Raw genomic sequence first — 18,370 nt, forward strand, 5'->3', positions numbered from 1 at the left:
ACGCAGAAAGGGCAACTGGCGTATGAGCGGAGGGCAAAACAACGGGACTGAATGATAACTTCATGGTTTCGGAGACGCCACATGTGTGCGGCGGGGCGTTCATACGCAGATGCTCACGCCAGTAATGAGGCGTCTGGGGTCATTTATGTCCCACAGAACGGCGGTCTTTGAAGTTCAGAATGTACGGGAAAAAAAAACTCATCACGCTGGAGTGGGACAAGCGTGTGCGAGAGCGTGCGCATGCAGACGCTGAAAGGCGAATTCGGCTGCCGATAAGACCCAGACTGGCCTCAGAGATGTGGTCCCGCTCTCCCCAAAACCCTGCGATGAGAAAATGGAAAAGAGAGCGCCATAATCTTTCTGTAAATGCCAGCTCGGAGTTCAGCACCCGACAACGTCGCCCCAAGTTTAGGTTCACGAGAAGATGGCGTGCGCGGGATCTGACGCGGGGGAGGGGCTTTGTGGAGCGCCTGAGCCTGTCAGGGGTCCTACAGTGATGTGTGACCCTGTTAATATCCGCTGGTGTGTGAACGTCCCCCCTCCTGAGGCAGCTGATCCGATCTCAATGAAGATGAAGAATGAAAGTATTGATTGATGTTGATTGAAACAAGTAAAGGCCATGAAAGAGCGCGGGACGCCGCCTTATTGGCGCCCCGTCACACACGCGGGCTTCACACTGTTCCACCCAGCATGCCTGCGGAGGAACACACCATTTACAAAATATCACAGATAATCGAGTCGAGATTAACGATGTCATTTTGATTAATGCTTAATGTTTAATTAACTGGAGTTTGGGTCTTTGGCTTTTCCTGCATAGCAAACAGGCCGATCGCTCCGCGTCGGCTGCACCGAAGGCATCAGCGCACGAATGCGACAGATGAATTTCATATTAATCTCCCGGAATGATATTTGTGAGCCACCAGATTTGATGAATAATTAATATTAGTTGCAGAAAACAGGGAATAACAAAATAATAAATAGCAGATGGCAGGATGGCTGCGTCCACGTGGTGCGTTTGTGTGACTAAGCGACGCCAGCCCCGCGTCGACGACACGTTATACGCCAACGATTGGCCGCTCTTCCTTCCATCCGAGACGTTTCTTTGATGTTCAGGTTAGCTTACGAGAGAATGTTAGCGTGAAATCGATGCCCCGTCCGGGAGACCACATGACCATCCGGAACGGTGGCACTTGAGCAACAGTTCATAATCGTATAATCGCTGCTCTTGCGGTCGGGATATGGGAGCACAGATTAGAATTCTACTTCCTGTCAGCTGCTCCTCCCCAGGCTCGCGGTTGCCAAATACCATAACATGATTTCACACTCAAATCCTCCTCCTGATATATGCATCTTGCTCTCATTCCACGTACATCCCTGACACCCCCTACCGCCGCCGCCACCCCTGCTCCCCTTCATCTGTCCCCCGCTGCTGCACCTTACATTTGCAGGGAGGCTGCTGGAAGAGGAAAAAGGTGTTTGGCAGCGGTGGCGGGTCGATGTGCGAGGGAGAAGGTGGGAAAAAAATCAATGTCTTCAGCAGATGTGTCCCTCTTTTTCTTAGTGAGCAGAGGAGAGCGCCATGGGAACATTATTGGGAGTTAAATGGGAACACTGGTGGCTAGTGTAGCATTTCAGAACACCTTTAAAATCAGATTAGCCGTCTGACAGATAAGGAGAGAGAAAACCGCACCCTTATAGGAGAGAGGTTTTGATAGATCGCCAGGGGATAAAATGACATTTAGAGAGCAGATCTTCACACATCTGTCATTCTGGAACGTCAGAGAAAGCCCTCAGCCGATGCCCAGCCTTCAGCAAATCAACAGGAAATTCGGCTCTCAGAACATCAGCTCTTCTCCGTTTTTCTGTAAATAGTTGAATCAAATGTCAAATAAATCTGAGATTAGCTGCTAGCCTCCCGGGCGACCACTTAATATTGGGTTTCTAGGCTGAAGCATTTCCAGGGACCGTCCTAGAGAAGGTGTTTAGCTGCATCTGTGCGCGGGTCAGAAACCAGAGTGTAGGTCACCATAAGCTGCTTGCACAAATGACCTTTGGGGCTTCTGGAGACAGCCTCATAATACAGGGCTGCGCTCTAGCATCACACGGTGGCGGCCCACCAACATCAAAACAAAGCAATGAAATATGATTCACAAAGGTTCGGCCACAAAACCTCGTCCTGCTCTCCTCTGGGACGGCGGCTGTGGTGCAGAATGTTGCAACGCTGCCGCATTTTCCTGCAGCCAGCTGAAAGACTGCGCTATGCTCATTGTGTTAGCCATTTAAGAGCAGTTGTTCTTCAAATTTGACAAAAACGTTGCTGACATCCAGACCAACATCGTGGTTACTTTTGAAAACGGTGACACGAAATGACAGAATATAACAACGCGTCCGACTGAGCAGAACGATGCATCAGAGAAGCTAACGAGGCTAAAGCAGGACTGTGAGCACAGAAAATAGGTCTGCGTCTGTCAGATGGTCGGTGAATATTTTTTTTAGCCTCCTGTAATTCAGCCGTCATCCACACTGACCTCAGGCAGCCGTGACACCCATCCAACCACAATCACGCCGCGTTTGACAAAAAAGGCTACAGCAGCGTGACGGTAGCTTTGGATTAACAAAAAAACACCTTTTCCCTGCTAAATCCAAACCAATTCCTCCAACAGGCTTTCACCAAACCAGCAGGTTTGTGAGACTCTGACCGGCGTGGAACGTTTCCAGCTGTGTGTGAATCACTTTGAATGGAATATAATAACTCAAACATGGGGCTAGAGGCTAAAATCAGCTCGTTTCTGTGAGCATCAGGGGTGGAAAAACTGTGAAAACGGTGCTGCTGAGGTTTACGGGAGGAATTAAACGTGTAAATGCAGCTTTCCATCTCTAACATCTCCAACATCTTTATGACAAAAAGGTTGAAATGTTTCATTATAAAATATAAATGTCTCCCTCGCAGCCCAGCATCGTTAGGATTTCATGGCCATGCAGCAAATATTTGTCGAAACAGAGAGAGAGAGAGAGAGAGAGAGAGAGAGAGAGAGAGAGAGAGAGAGAGAAGAGAGAGAGAGAGAGGGAGAGATGAACATCATCATTCTTGCAATCATGATATAGAATTTCTGCCTAAGTGAACGTCTGGCAGCTGGGTGTTACAGGCCAGTGAGAAGGTGGCATTTGGATAAAAATAGCCCTGCGGCGGGGGTCTCGTAAATGGATGAGAGACACTAAAGGGGGATGAAAAGAAAAACACACATACATGAGCACACAAACAGAGCAACAGCAGTGATTTCATTTCCCTTCCTGCCACAGAGGGGCTAAATAACTCCGCTCGCGGTATTACAACCGCTAAGTTTGATGGTTGTGAACAGCCATCCCATACAGGTGGAAATAGGAGAAGAAGGGGGTGGTGGTGGTGGTGGTGGTGGTGGTGGGGGGGGGGGGGGTTGTAAAAGCATGAATGGAGAATAAGGCTGAATGGATAGACCAAGAAGCAGAGGTTAGAGGAAATGGAAGGTGTAATCAAATGGAGAGGAACCAGAGAGAGATGGAGGAATAGTAATGGGAGAAAAGAAGGCATAATGAGAAAAAGAAAAATGGAAACACACACACACACATACATAAATACACACACACACACACACAGTGCCGAGTTGAGATTTGACAGTTGGAATTATTCCTCTTAACTAAAAAAAAAGTGCCTTTGACCACACACGCGTGCGCACATGCACACATGCACACTCGTAGTTATATCTTTGTAAGGCCCTTCATAGACATAATGCCTCTTACTGTAAACATCAACCCAACTTTAACCCTAAAACCAAACCTGAATCCTCAAGCAGCCTTCTTTGGTCCTCACTCTGTATCATGAACAAACACACATACACACACGCCCACATTTATTCTTATCTTTCTACACTGTGCAGTTTTTCTCGCAGAGGGAGTCAATGATGAGGTCTTATTCCTTCCTAAATAAAGCAGTATTAATTACAAAGGCAGACTTTGGTAATAAAGTGCATTAATCGATCGGCAGTCGTTAAAGTCCGTACACACAGGTGCAGCAGAGGTTTTCCACTTAAAGGAATCCCAGCCTTCCAGCCAGCACACGAAGGCTGGATAAGAGTGAATTTAGCCTTCAAGGACATTTGATTGAAGCCATAAAAATGAAATATGGCTACTGGAACGTAGTCACTGCAGAATCTCTCCCTCAACTTCTCATCTCTTCCTCCTCTTCTCTTCTCTTCTTTATATTCTGCTTCCTTCCTCTGCAGATGCTTGATCCTGCCAAAACACTGCCTTCACCCCTAACCTTCAGGGGTGCAGGAGGCAGGAGCGAGAACTAACAGAAGCTGACACTGCGGGGTGAGCGGAGCAGAGGAGCAGCTGAAAATGTTAGCCGCACTGCAAATATGGAAACAAGGCCAAGTAAACAGGAGCCAAAGTCATGGGCTCACACTCCAGCACTTCCTGTCAGGACTTGGATGAATGGAATCATTTGAAGATGGAAGTGCCCAACAGTTTGCTGACAGCAGGTCAAACGCTGTCTGAAATCTCGGCAGGAGGAACCCTGACAAGAGCAGTTGGAGATATTTGGTCAGGCAACTGAATCTGTCACACAGCAGCAAGCTAGAGGTTTAATTTGACCTCATTGAGGAGACAGCTAACATTCTCCTGGAGCAAGATTGGTGGGAAAACAGAAGCTTTTAGCAGGCGGAAACCGCCATTAGACCCCGGCTGCAAGTGGGTAGTCAGATCTGGCGCCATCTGGCTGTTTCCTCAGCAAACATCCAGCTGAAGTTCTGCAGTTTTACCTGCCTGAGCAGTAAATAAAGTCGAACAAAAGGGTTTGTTTTTAGGGACAGGGAGAGTGAGAGCTGTTATCTGGTTTACCATCGCCACTGGCTGCTGGGTCCGCATGTGTTGTATCTACTTATGCAAATGTGTCCACATCTCGGTTCCGCTGAGACCATAAAACCTCATACAACAACAAAAGTGTTATTGCTGTGTGCCGCACGTGGCTCCATCTCTGGTGTGTCTCCAGTCTTGTGGACGCCGTGTTTGCAGCCTGTGCCAGGAAAGACAAAGCATGTCCCTGCCCCTCTCTCATCCACCCTCTTCCTCTCTATGCCTCCTATGCTAAAGCCTTTGCATATCTCCCTTGTCCATCCGTCCCTTCCAAACCTTTTGTTGTGGGATGTTTTGATGTCTTAGAGAATGCTCGCTATCGATGGAGACGCTGGAGGACGGGGCCGCGGTTAATATGAAAGCTGGGTTACCGCTGCAGCTGCCTGACAAAAGCAGGACTCCACATTGGACAAATCAGTCGATGGGGATGGACGGCTCCAGGTCTGGGACACGTCAATCACAACCTGATTTACGCAAAGCAGGAAAATAAGTTGTGCCTGTGCAGATCGATATCTCATCCTTTTTAAGTGCCAGCGAGGACGTAGAATTGACCAGCACTCTGAAAACACAGCGTCACAGGCTCGAGCACAATGGAACCACATTCAGGGTGGCCTCCCTGTCGCTCTATTAATTTTAAGTTTTCTATGACTGATTGGTTTAAGGTTCATGTTGAAGGAACAGCTTGTTCAAAGAAACACTTTTTTTTGCAAAGTTGCCAATCCGGCGCTAATGTGTGAGGCTCAAAGGCAGCTAGCATATGCGGACAAGCGTTCTGGTTCAGCAGACAAATGTGCTCAGGATTATATTCATTAACTGGGTTTAAGATCTAACCGCAAACTAAATCCTTGCTAAGATTGCAGAAGAGAGATGAAAACTACGAATCTAGATTAGAGTGGATTAACTAGGCTAATTCACAGGAAGATAGCATTATGCTACATATCTGTGTTAAACACAGAAGCAGATGTGCTACAGCGAAACAATGAAAACTGCCAAAAGATGCAGAAAGTTGAGGGTGAAATACTTTTAATTGGGCATATAGTACCTCACCTCTCTGTAGCTTAAGCAAAAAAATGGTCCCGTTTTTCACTTTGACAAATGCTGAAATGAATTTGACGTTTCTGGTGTTTTTGCCAGCATTTTCTGACGTGACACTATTGGTAAAGATGAATAATGAAATGCTGCATCCTTCAAGTGCTGCAAAAAAACAGAAGTTCTTGTGTCGTCACATCGCTCATTCTGTGTTTCCTTAAAAACGAGGCGTCTCACCAACTTGGACCCTCCTCGTCTATTTGCACGGCCAAAAGAAGACAGCAGCGGCATCCAAAACCCACAAGCCCGAGCAGCAAATGTGCAAAGACACCGCACAAAAGCATTTTTCACATCAGACATCACAACAAAGACACAGAGACAATACATTTGGCAGAGCGCTGCGGCCGCCGGGGCAGCTTTGGCAGGCGACCTGTGGCCCAGCACTGCTGCTGGTCTGACTGGGAGGAGGGAACGGGCGGGCTGGGGCGTCCTGTTGTATCTGCCATACAGCTAATGAGGCTGGCGGTTGTCGTTTAGGCCATAACATGCTGCCATTTTCAAAATTACCACCCCCGAGCAAAGTCTGTCGGAGAAGCAGCTGGGATGTAAAAAGGATGGTTTGCTGAGTCATAACTTTAACTTTCTTTCCGTCGGGTGTAAAATTTACACCACTGGCTGCGCGGAATAAAAGAATCCGTCACCAAGCATTGGAAACACTGCATTATAATTTTAATGCTTGGTTTTGTTTTCGTGGCCTGCAGCAGAATCGAGTATTCAAGCGTTCAGGCTTGCTGCGGGTCCGGGGACCAGCATCCATAATGTGCTGTAGCATTTTGGCACAAGAATGCTATTAGAAACCAGGCACTGATTGATCAGAAGCTAATGGTGTTCTGGCTCAGCCGCCCGAGGCCCTTCCTGGACAGTTAAGAAGGTGTGAATTGTATTAGCAGACGGAAATGTCTGCACTGTTAAAGGTGAGATTTCTGCTAATCTACCGTTAGACATTAAATGTAACAGTAACCCTGACATGTTATCCTGAGCATATCAATCGTGCTGTGTGTTCACTTATTATTTATTCATGTGAATACTGATACAGCTTATGTTTCTACAGCGGCCTGGAGGAGACAAACAGAACTAATTTAAATAAGAATTTAATTATCTGAACATCTGTAGTTGCCTACAAACTTTAATGTATGAAGCCATGCTGAAATGTAAAGCAAAACTGCTTTGATGTTTTTCTTTTCTTCACATCACCGAGGAAACGGTACTTTTATCCCTGACAGATCTTTTTATGCTGCCATGAAAATATTTTCCCAACCAACCATTTTGTCCCTTATCCCAGGCTGAAAAAGACCAGTCGACCAGACGGTTCCACCAGAGCGCCTCGACAACGGTTCCTCTTGACAGTGTGACATTACCCGGAGAAGAAACAGCCTGACTGGCTCCGCTGCTCTTGAACTGAAAACAAAACAACCTTTAGAAGCTTCAGCTCTCTGCACGTTCCATTTGCCTCAATTAAGGCACGTTCTGCACACCTGAGGGAATTCCACGTCTCGTTCTGCCACTCGAAAACGCACATTTATATCCACCCGAATCTCATAGGAAAAGCACATTTGTTGCACGTTGGCGTCGTCTTTCAGTTCTTTTTAAAAAGAAGTGGGGAAAGTTGGAAGGTGCTTTGATGCCAGAGACCTGAATTAGGCTGAAATATTGCTGCGTTCACCTGTATGACTTGGCATGAGATAAGGAGAAGGACCGTGCTGCTACAGGGAGGACACTCGCTCCTTGTCTTTGAAGGGCAATGAGGAAAGAAAACCGATCACATCTCATTCCTCGTCTTCCTATCACACTTTTCTGCTCTTTATTATGCTGCCTCTTCTTCTCTTTTTGTGTCTCTTCGCCCTTAAGCTCTCATTTGTTGTCACCTTGCCTCATTTACTCCCCGGCTGCCTCGCCTCCTGTCCGCGTCAAATTCTTCTCACGGGTTCGTTGTGGCGCAAGAGTATCCGATCATCTTTATGTCTTCGGCGTCGGCACTCAGCTTGAGATATTGCTCGGGTTTATCCGCCGTTCCGCGCCGCTGCGCCCACGCGGGCGGCTGGGACGGAGGTCAGGATGGAGAGAGAATGGTAGAAAAGGCAAAGGAGGGAAGATAACGAAGACATCCCGGCAAAGGACAGCCCCTGCGGTTTGATGGATGGCTCAGGAAACAATCTGACTGAGTGTGCTCACCCACACGTGTGCGGCGTGCCGAGCTTTGACAGTCACTTATGAGTGCGCGGTTTGTCAAACAAGCACAACTTTATTTATTATCACATCTGCAGCTGTATATCTGTGTACTGCGTGGGGCTGCGACCACTTCCACAGGCCGCCATCGTCAATTTTAATCAGAAGAGTGACTGTTGAGACGTTAATATCGCCGCATTAAAGCGCCGCTGGATGATGGCCAATACTCAATATACTGAGATATACTGATGTCCCAAACCTATTTGATACACACAGGCCGGTGGTGCAGTATGTCTGGAGTTTAGGTCCCACCGATCTCAAGTCAGACTACTCAAAATGCGCCGGAGGATCTGTGTGATCGTGAGAGTCACATTCCTGAATTAAACGAGGTGTATCCGTGGATTCATCAGGAGGACGCCCTCAGGAGGGAGCTGCCGAGCTGAGACATCAGAGGACGTGAAGTAATAAGGAGAAAGAAAGGATCCCAGCCCCCGTGGAGCTGCCATCAAAGAGGCTGACATCGAGGTGCCCAAGCAGAGAGCAGGCCCGTAGAGTCAGGACAGGGTACAAACACGGGCTGTGGATTTAAACTCTGCAGGTTCTTTGGACACCAGATTCCACTGAGCAAAAGAAGACATCCGGAGAGACGTTAGCCTATCGATGTGCCAGTGAGATGCACAAAATAGGAACTTTTCTGGACAGAAAACTTAAGCAACAGCCAAAGTGAAGTCCTGCATCAGGGACCCTTTTCCTTTATCAATTCCTACAAAGCAGGAAGAACAAAGCAGCTTGCAAAAAAAAAGATCAAAGCAAAACATCCAATTCAAAGCTAGAACTGTATGCTAACACGCCGTTTCCGAGGCCAGGCTGGTGTTGGAGACTGTCAACAGAGTTTTACCAACTGCATGGAGACGTGGAGGGGGGAGCGGGAAAGGCGCATGAAAGAAAAAGGCCATCAAAATGTGTTTAGGTACTAAAAGCTTTAGTGCCATCCTGGTTGCAAAATTCAGACGCAATCTAAGGCGTAATAACTCAGTTCCTTTATGAAGGTGTCATTATCCCTCATATCCACTGCAGAAAAACATCCATAAATCAGGTCTCGGAGGACGTTTTCCAATACGTGTTTATATACAGGTAAACAAGCAAGTGTGACCAAAATATAATCTGTCACAATAAACCTACAAAAAAAACACACCAAATAACCAGCAGAAGCTACGTCCACTGCTATTTTTCCATGCTAACAACCTAGCGGCTGCTACAGTCTTGATTTGAAGGTCAGCGTCCAGAAAACGACAGGATAGTGCTTAATTTCAAGGTCTTCTCAAGGTCGCATCGCACGAAAGACCAATGAGACACTGTTGAAGAGTAGGTGAGACAATGACATCCCATAATGAAGGGTAGAGATTAATAGAGAGAATAGAAGAAAAATGAAAGTCATCATTCGGCAACAAAGATGGCAGCGAGTCTCTGGCGGTGCATTAAAAAAATTCGTACACTTTGATGAAATAAAGTCTTTGATGTCTACAGGAGGCCATAATTCTTAGTTATCCTCTCCTTTTGATTGATGCACCTCAGCAGAGAAGAGGTTTAGTCTTCGATGAGGCTCTGACACCCTCCATCGCTCACTTCGCTCTTATATTTTGGGCAGTAGGTTAGCATCTGCATGCAAAACTGATGTGAGGTGTGACGACCAGCCTGTGGGCCAAATAAGGGCAAACCGTCTGCTCCTCTACACGTGTAGCTGATGCGAATGACATGTGTTCGCGTGCCTGCCGCTGGTGGCCTGTTTCTGCCGACGTTCGGGCAGCCTCCCAGTGAAGGCAGGTGGTGCTGGTGCCCGTTCCAGATGGGCTTTAAATCAAGCCCCATTTCCTGCCAGCTTGCCACATAGATATCCAAGACAGAAGACAGAAGCTACCTCGGGGGTCCGCCATATTTAAGTTTCCATCAGACATGCCTCTCAGGTCCACCCAGATTTTCTGCTCTGTCACTTTCAGCCCCTCCACCTCTGCATCCTCATCAGTTTACTCCATTTACTTTGATTTCTTTGGTCTCTCTTTCATCCCGTCTTAATCGCTCACTCATCTACCTGCCGTACTGCGCCATTCTGCACCTTCCATTGTCCTCTCATCCTCCATTACTTACATTTCAAGTCTATTTATGGGTGTTTCCCTTCACCGGTTCAACTCCGACCTCACCCTCGTGTGTGCGTACCGTCGCTGGTCCACGTCCGCCGGCCATCTGCCAACATCTGCTTAATCTCCTACCAGCACATGCCTCTGTCACCTTCTCTCGCCCGTCTTGCCTTCCCCATCTGCTCGTCTTTCACCTGTGACCTGTGGGAGCCTCGGTGTGTGTGTGTGCGCCCTCCCAGTCGGCCCTTATCACTGAAGCCCAGCTGGTCACATTTCTTGGTCACATTAATGCAAAATCCCATTAATGCACATGTATAAACAACTGTCGTGAACCAGCACCATGCACAGAAAGCCAAAAGTCTGCATGTCTGCATTTGCCATTGCTTTTTGGAGAAAAATGATCTAAATGAGCACATTGCTTGCGTGCATCAGACCTTGCTTGTGCACGTGCGTTGGCTTATCTATGCGGATGTGCACGTGTGGGCTGTTTGTCAGTCGCAGACAGTTTGAAATTATCACTCAGTAATCCTCTAATGAACACGGTTTAGATAAAACTCCCTCCATCACGTTCCTCCACAGAAGAGAAAACATGGCTTCCTGTCAGCCGTCCTCTCGTTTATCCCTCATTATCTTTTCCATCTTCCTCTTTTCCAACATTTTCACACATGAGCCTGACAGAGTTCCATTGGAGGGGACATCCTGTAGCATTAACTTGCATCACAGACAGCTAATAATTGGACCTTCTGCTCCTGTGATGGCAGTACTACTCCACACCACAGGGGGCAGTAATCCACATTCTCCAATATGACACTGATTCCAGCTTGTAGCTGTAAATGACATCATCACAACATGGCAGCACGTGTACCAGAGTGATTTAACCAGACAGGTGACAGCACAGGTGGTCTGAACCTCAGAAACGAGCTGAGGAGCATCACCAGAGAACATCTGCACCGAGGGGTTTCAGGTATGTGGTCAAGAAATCTCCCCCGGGACGGGGAAAAGCCACACATGCTGAACGGATTTCATTTCCCATCTGGCTTTGTTCACCTGAGGGAGCTGCAGGAGGTAGCGGCAAGTCCCCCCCCCCCCCCGTCCCCAGCGCCATCTACACACTCAAACCTCATATTCCTGCCACCACTTTCCTCCCATTTTTCCTCCCACTCTCCTGCTCCATCCTTCCACTATTCCCTCTTTCTTCCCTCATCCCGCTGTCTTTGATCCAGGCCCATCTCCCCGATCCCTCTAAATTCCCATTCTTCCTCATCGCTGGACTCTATCACTGTTCTCCCCCTGCGGCTCCGTGGGGAAATAACGCAGTGGTTTCGTGAAGTTACTGGTGACGTTTGTGTTACCAGAGGCAGAAAACCAAGCCAAACACTAACTCAGACGCCACGTTGAGGCGCTCCAAAAAAGGCCCACGGTCCTCACGGGCTGACACGGCGCTCCGTTTCTGCTCAATTAATCTGGCAACGTCAAGACGGGCCTGAACTGTCATCATTGCGCCAATAAAGGAAAAAGCTCGGAGCTGCTTGCGTTAAGTGGCAAACTGTCGCTTCGCCTGCGGCTCTGGCTCGGCACAACTTCTGTCCATCTCTTTCAACTGGTTTATTCCGTTGTGGTCGACGCGCAAATCCCCTCATCAGAAAACACTGAAGGCGCCACGGCCTCGCAAAGCCTCATTAGGCTTAATATCCTTTAGTAAGCACAGAACAGCCAGCTGAACGAGCGTATGTTCACGTATGCAGGCGTGTGCACATGCTTCTCCAGCGTGAGAGCGCAGGTGTGTGTCTGTGTATGTGTGTGTGTGTGTGTGTGTGCGTCCTCTGAGAGCAGGGCTAGCCCAGAGCCACAGTGGATTAAAATGTAATTTCATTCAAAGTCGCAAATTGAGTTTTTTACCACGCTAATCTTCATTTTGCTTAGCAGAATGAGGGATGTCATTTAAAGGGAAAAAAGGAGAAGCGATTAATGACTGAATGCAGGTGGGATGAATTGCAAAAGGGAAAAGTGCTTCAAGCCAAAACCACAAAGGTTATTCCACATCATAGCACCTTCATTTATGATACATAATATTTTTTGTCAACCTAAATGTTCCCAAGACTTTGAGTGATGTATTCAGAGTTCTACAGACTTCAGGTCGCCATGTTACCTTGGTAACCAATTACAGTATTGTAGATGGCTAAGGAAGGGAAACACAATCCAAGACATCAGCATTAGCGCACAATTCCTAAAGCTAAAAAGACTCCATGTAATGTTGAGCAGCCTATTTTATAGTGGCGTAGAGGGAACTATGTTACAGTCACTCTGGTTTCACATTTACTTCGCAAAGAATTGTAGAAAATTGCTTTGATCTCAAAAACAAAGAGAAGGAGAGAACAGAGGGCGAAAAGGAAGAACAGAGGACAAAAGAATGAAAGCATGAATATAAATAAATGAAAAAAGGAGGAGTCGGTAGAAACAGATTTATGACAAAAGAGGAGAGAAAGAGAAGCATTAGTAAAACTGAAGGAAACAGAATCCTCAAGTGGAGCAACAGGATCCAAAGAAATATGCTAAAAAATGTGCATACATATGATCAACAATAGGAAAGACAGGAAATGACAGCAAAATGCTCATTTATATTATAGATATTATATCCTTTTCCCAACCAAATAATTATAAAAAGCCCAATAAAGAAGCCAGAGGCCAGAATGCAGCTTCCACTGTGAAGTATTGCGAATAATGAATTTGTAGCGAGCCGCCCATCTCACCTAATCACAGCGAGGAATCAGCAAAAACCATTTCCTTCCGCTCTCACCGCTAATACATTTCCAGAGGAGAAATCATGATCCACAAAATAATTCCTGTGATCTTATCGGCGGATCAGGGGTTGTTTGGCGAGGCGGGCCCTTTTAAAATGGCCGCCTGCGTTAAGAATGGACCTAGATTGTGTTTTAAATTTAATCTGTTCGTGACAGAGCAGCTGAATTATAACATTTATAATGAGTCTCCGTGTCACCAACACGCGCTAGCGTTCTAGCAATTCCAAAACCCAGCTCCTTCATTTTGGGGGGTTAATTAAGGTTATTTGAGGGCTGTTTTTGTCACTGAAACATCAAATATCTCCAATTTCATTTCTTCCTCTAATTCCATGAAAAAATGTGCCTGATGGGGAAAAAAAAAACAAAAACCAAACACCTGAAACGTCCATTATGATGCCGATGGGAATTAGCAGTCCATTTTCCTTTTCCTTAGCTTCCTCCCTAGGTCCCCTCTTCCCTTCCCCGCCCCTCATTTGGCCCGCCATAGATGGAAGGGGGAGATTTACGGCCCGGTTGGGGGGGGGGGGGGTTCACGCAGTGCTTCTAATTAGCTTAAGTAGGCTGGGAGGAAAAAGCTATTCCACCTCTCAGACGAGTCCCACAGCTCAACCCGGGTTAGCAGGGGAAGGAGAAAACAGGCGGAAAGCTGATTTGCTGTCACTGAAACTCTGTCAAACTACATAAAATGATGCATCAAGCCCATAATGATGACTTTCGGTTTGGTTAGTTATCACCAGAGAGTGATTAAAAAAGATCTCCCACATTCCCTGACTCTGCTCAAAAAACCTTTTTTCTTTGCATCCACACAGGAAACATTTCTGGATCAAGTTTCAAGAAGATCCAGCCGGTTTTTGGCACAAGTGTGTGTTTTGTTTCACTTGTTTCCTCCTTGTTCTCCCCGGAGGACTTATCCTGTTCTGAAGCCTACCTTCCATCTTTAATTAAAACCCGATGCTCCATTTAAATTTGTTACGCATGATTCTGTGGTTCCACTGGGTAAAGTAGAGAAAGTACTCACAATAAAAGTGTAATACTTATGTTAAATAAGCCTGTTTTTTTTTTAACTTAAAATGTTTTCTCCTGAATTTCAACAGTGTAATCTTCGCACAACTTTCTCGATTCTAGTAAAATTCTTTAGAAAGTATATTTTGACTTGTAAATAGCCTGAGAAATACTTAATATCTTTTGCATTATATCTAACATTTTTGAAAGCAAACCAGTGCAACAACTGAATCAAAGCAACACAAGCCGACGATGATCAACACAAAGGGTTAAATCAATAGTGTCTGCACATCCCTGGGAGTGAAAACTCTCTTCTGATGGGTCAGAAGAGTGACCTGCAGAGGCTGAGGTCTGGGAGGGTCGATCATCTTTTGATCACTGCTTATGAACAACCAAATGCTCCTCAAAGACAAGCCCGAGAATGTCCTCTGAGGAAGGGTTCTGATAGCAAAAGGGAGGGGGGGGGACGAACAGTCACATGACCAGGAGGCGTGAGGGCTTGTGAATTCTCAAACATCTCAGGGTCATGGAGAAGATGGCTGAAGCTGGGTTAGGGTTAGCCTGAAACTGACGCGCATGTTTGTTTTCTGCTTCAGCTCTTTTCCCCTTTCACCACATGGTCTTTTATAAGCACACCCTTTAAAATGACTGTAAATATGGAGTTTACCTGGAAACGCTAACTTATACGAATTCCTTTTAACCATATTTAACATCCTTTTGGAATTATTTGTGGTTCAGAACAACAGATACACTCAGCATATTTCATATCAGGTGAATATGAATAGTGCTTTACATAAATAATTATGCTAAATAATCCATAACATTGATAAAACATACGTTGGTAAAGGTGGTGCAAACCTGTCGTCAACAGGTTGTGATAAGGATGTTGTATCTTTCACAAAACATGTTTTTACTGGACAAGATAGAGTTGGTGTGATCTTTTTAAAGATTGCTGGGTTGGAAAAACTTATCGTTGGACATTGGAGACAATTTTTGCCATCCTACAGCAGCTGCACAGACTGTTACTATAGTTACAGCTGTTTTGTTGGTAAAATTGTAGAACATTGCTTTGATGAGATGAAGGAAAAGTTAAGAGCGGAGGATCGGGGAGAGATAAAGTTTCAGGAAAGATGGCCTGAAGAAATGCATAAAAGGGAAGAAGAAGAAAGAGATGAGGAACATATAGAAGCATAAAAGAGCCAGAAAGACGAGGATCAAAGCATCAAAAAGCAACAGAGCAGAAAAAAAGAAATGAGGAGGTTAAAAAAATGGGAGGAATAGAAAAAGCAGAAAGACAAATCTTTACTCTGCACCAGCATGCTTGAGTTTCCTGCGTCATGAATTCCGATTTTTCAGTGGTCTGATTCCCTCCTGCCTCCGTCATTATCAAGATTTGGTTTTCGGTGTTTTTGTAAAAAGAGAATCCAACATTCATTCGTCACTACACGTTTTGGAGGAATTTTACCACATACACTGTGCTGCTGGTGCATCTGTTGCTGCGCTCAGTCCCAACTAAAAACACACTCCTCCCTCATCGATCATGTGGGACTTCTCCCAGCAACTGCACAGGTTTTCCCAGGAGAATCACCAGCTTCACACTTTGTGCAACATGTTGGCAAACAGGTGGGAAAGGCCCAGAGTCAAAGGCAAAGCTTGATTTTCCCAACGAAAATAGGAAAAGATACGCGAGATCACACACGTCCAGCGCTCATTCCCTCATCTGCTGCAGGGTTTATTTTCAATTTAACAAATACTTCTCAAGCCACTGTTTTCCCTCCTTTAGCCAGGCAGCAACAGCTACATGGCTGATTTCTACAGCTGTCATGAGGTTTAGTATAAAAACATCTGTCCTCTACCTGAACCTGCCTTCTCTACGCTCCTGAGCTTGACTATTCATGTCTCTGCTGCCTGTGCGTGTATATGTGCCTCACACTCTAAAACTGCACACACATTCTCATTCTGCTTGCGAAGTGAGGCCATTTTTGTGATGTGAGGACATTGTGGCTGGTCCACACAACTTCAAAGGACTGTTTGAGTGTTAAGGCTTGGTTTTAAGGTTGAGGGTAGAATTGGCTTTAGATCAGGGTCAGGGTCATGGGGTTGGTTGGGATGCTTAAGGTTCGATTAAGAGGCTGGCTAATGCATTATACCATAATACGTGAAAGTCCTCACAAAGACAGAAGTACAAGGATGCGTGTGTGTGTGTGCAGCCTGCAGTTCCAACTGGACCTGGACCGACTGTTGCTAGCGTGAAATACACTCCCATTGATTTCCTGAGCAATGCTCTCTGTCTGTCTGTCTGTCTGTCTGTCTGTCTGTCTGTCTGTCTGTCTGTCTGTCTGTCTGTCTGTCTGTCTGTCTGTCTGTCTGTCTCACCAGCATCCATCTCTGTGTGTCAACATTAGCTGGGAAGTTGCCAAGATGCCACAGTTTTCTCTCTTTCTCTCGCGCGCACACACACACACACACACACACACACACACACACACACACACACCACACACACACACACACACCCCTCTAATCCTCGGCTGCTTGAGCCCAACACAAGACAAGGCCAGCAGATATTACAGATGCAGCGGGCCTGCAGCTTTGGCAGCTCCTTTGAAATTAATCTGAACAGCAGGAAGAACATAATTAGGTGAACAACTAAAATAACCCCGCGCACCAAAAGTCTTAAAATGTGTTTTGCTGCCTTATTTTATTTTATTTATCGCTCTTGCCCTTGAAGAACAGCTCTCAATGAAACACTGTTGCCTTGAAGCGCGCATGCTGTGTCCCTCCCAGCCCGGCTCAGCTCTCAGATCGCCCACAGGCGGGTGGGTCAGTCAGCGGTTCAGCCCCGACTGTCAGCTCTGTGATAAACGCCAAATGGAAATCTGTTTTTGGCCCTTGGCTGCTGCTGACGGAGGCACAACGTGCGGAAAGCATGACAACCAACTAAACGCGCCCCAAAGAGGTTTCTGGTCGATTAAATTCAAATAATACAGTTGATTAGAGGCGGCGCACCGATGCAGAAACTTACGCGCTCCGTCCACCCACCTTGGTAAGAAGAGGCTCCGTGTCCTCCAGGATAGAGATGAAGGGGATTTCCAGGAAAGAGGAGAGGAACTCCACCTGGATCAGCTCCTCTCTGGAGCGGGGGAAGGCGAGTACGGCTGACACCCCTCTGACCACCAGGTCCTGGCAGGCGCTACGGGACAACGAGAGCGGGTCTCCTCCCGCGGGGGACCGAGCCACCATCTCAAGGCTCATGTTGTAGGGCAGCAAGGGGGGTTGGGAGTTGGTCGCGGCAGAGTCTGCCCCGCTGCTCTGGTGCCGGAGGCTGACCAGGGCGCGGTTGAGCGCGTTTTGTATCCGTGCCGGCTGACGGGTGGGCAGGAGCGCGCCGAGGCGCACGGTGTGTCCGATCCGGGCGAGGATGTGGCACGGCTGCGGGTGCGGGAAGCACGACTCCGGGGAGCAGAAAACAGCCGATAAGAGTAGCAGCGGCAGTGATCTGGCAGAGAAGAGAAGGAGATGAGGTCTCCTGGGGGCAAGGCAGCAGGTCCAGAGTCCAAAGAGAGACAGCATGCTGCAGCTCCGACACGCAACAGTGGAGGACTGGGCTCTGCGCAGCGGGAGATGGCATAGCTCCCTCTCTCTCCCGGCTTCCTCCACCGCTTCTTCCCGGACTTGGTGCTCCTTGCCTTCTCCCTTCTTTGTCTTCACTGATGTGCGGTGTCGACGGCGGTTTGTCGGCTCTCACCTCTTCAAAGTTTTCTTGTCGACAGTGAAAGGCGCGCCGGCGAAGGAGGAATGAGCGCGCACAGCTCAGAGCGGTCGCCCCGCTTCTGTCAGTCTCTGCTGGAGGAAGGCGCACCAGCTGTGGCGAGGGTGCGTGCGTGCTTGTGTGTGTGTGTGTGTGTGTGTGTGTGTGTGTCCGTGCGCCTGCCGGCCAATAATCTAACCTCTCACGGAGCCCGCTTCTTCCTGAATTTTAATGAAAAGTCGACGGGTAACATTTCCCTCCGCTTCCCAGGGTCTTCACCACAGAAGCCGCAGCACTTTATCAAACTGCGAGTCCAAGCAACAGCAGACTGTTGCTTTTGATTATTTCATGAGTTCTGACACACATTTGGCTCCATTGTTATGCTTGAATTGTGTCTAGAGCAGGTGAAAGGACGCTAATAATTTCAAATAAATGTTCTGGTTATGGTGCTTATTTGCTGCGCAGGATAACTTTCCCAGATGCACCTCCAGTCAGTTGCTAACACATTTGAGACTGGATCTAAACACCTTCCT

At 47.1% G+C, this 18,370-nt stretch overlaps 1 protein-coding gene across 1 annotated transcript in view; it reads right to left on the bottom strand.

Moving 5' to 3' along the window:
• The window catches only part of grin3ba (glutamate receptor, ionotropic, N-methyl-D-aspartate 3Ba), a 51,004-nt gene extending 33,030 nt beyond the window's left edge, over positions 1 to 17,974 (bottom strand). Inside the window, exon 1 of the mRNA XM_057059347.1 lies at positions 17,129 to 17,974. Within this exon, the coding sequence (XP_056915327.1) occupies positions 17,129 to 17,659 (531 nt within the window). The 5' untranslated portion in view covers positions 17,660 to 17,974. The remainder of the gene's footprint in view (positions 1 to 17,128) is intronic.
• Between the last annotated feature and the right edge of the window lie 396 nt (positions 17,975 to 18,370).

Source organism: Takifugu flavidus, chromosome 16 (assembly GCF_003711565.1).
Source record: "Takifugu flavidus isolate HTHZ2018 chromosome 16, ASM371156v2, whole genome shotgun sequence".
Classification (NCBI taxonomy): domain Eukaryota; kingdom Metazoa; phylum Chordata; class Actinopteri; order Tetraodontiformes; family Tetraodontidae; genus Takifugu; species Takifugu flavidus.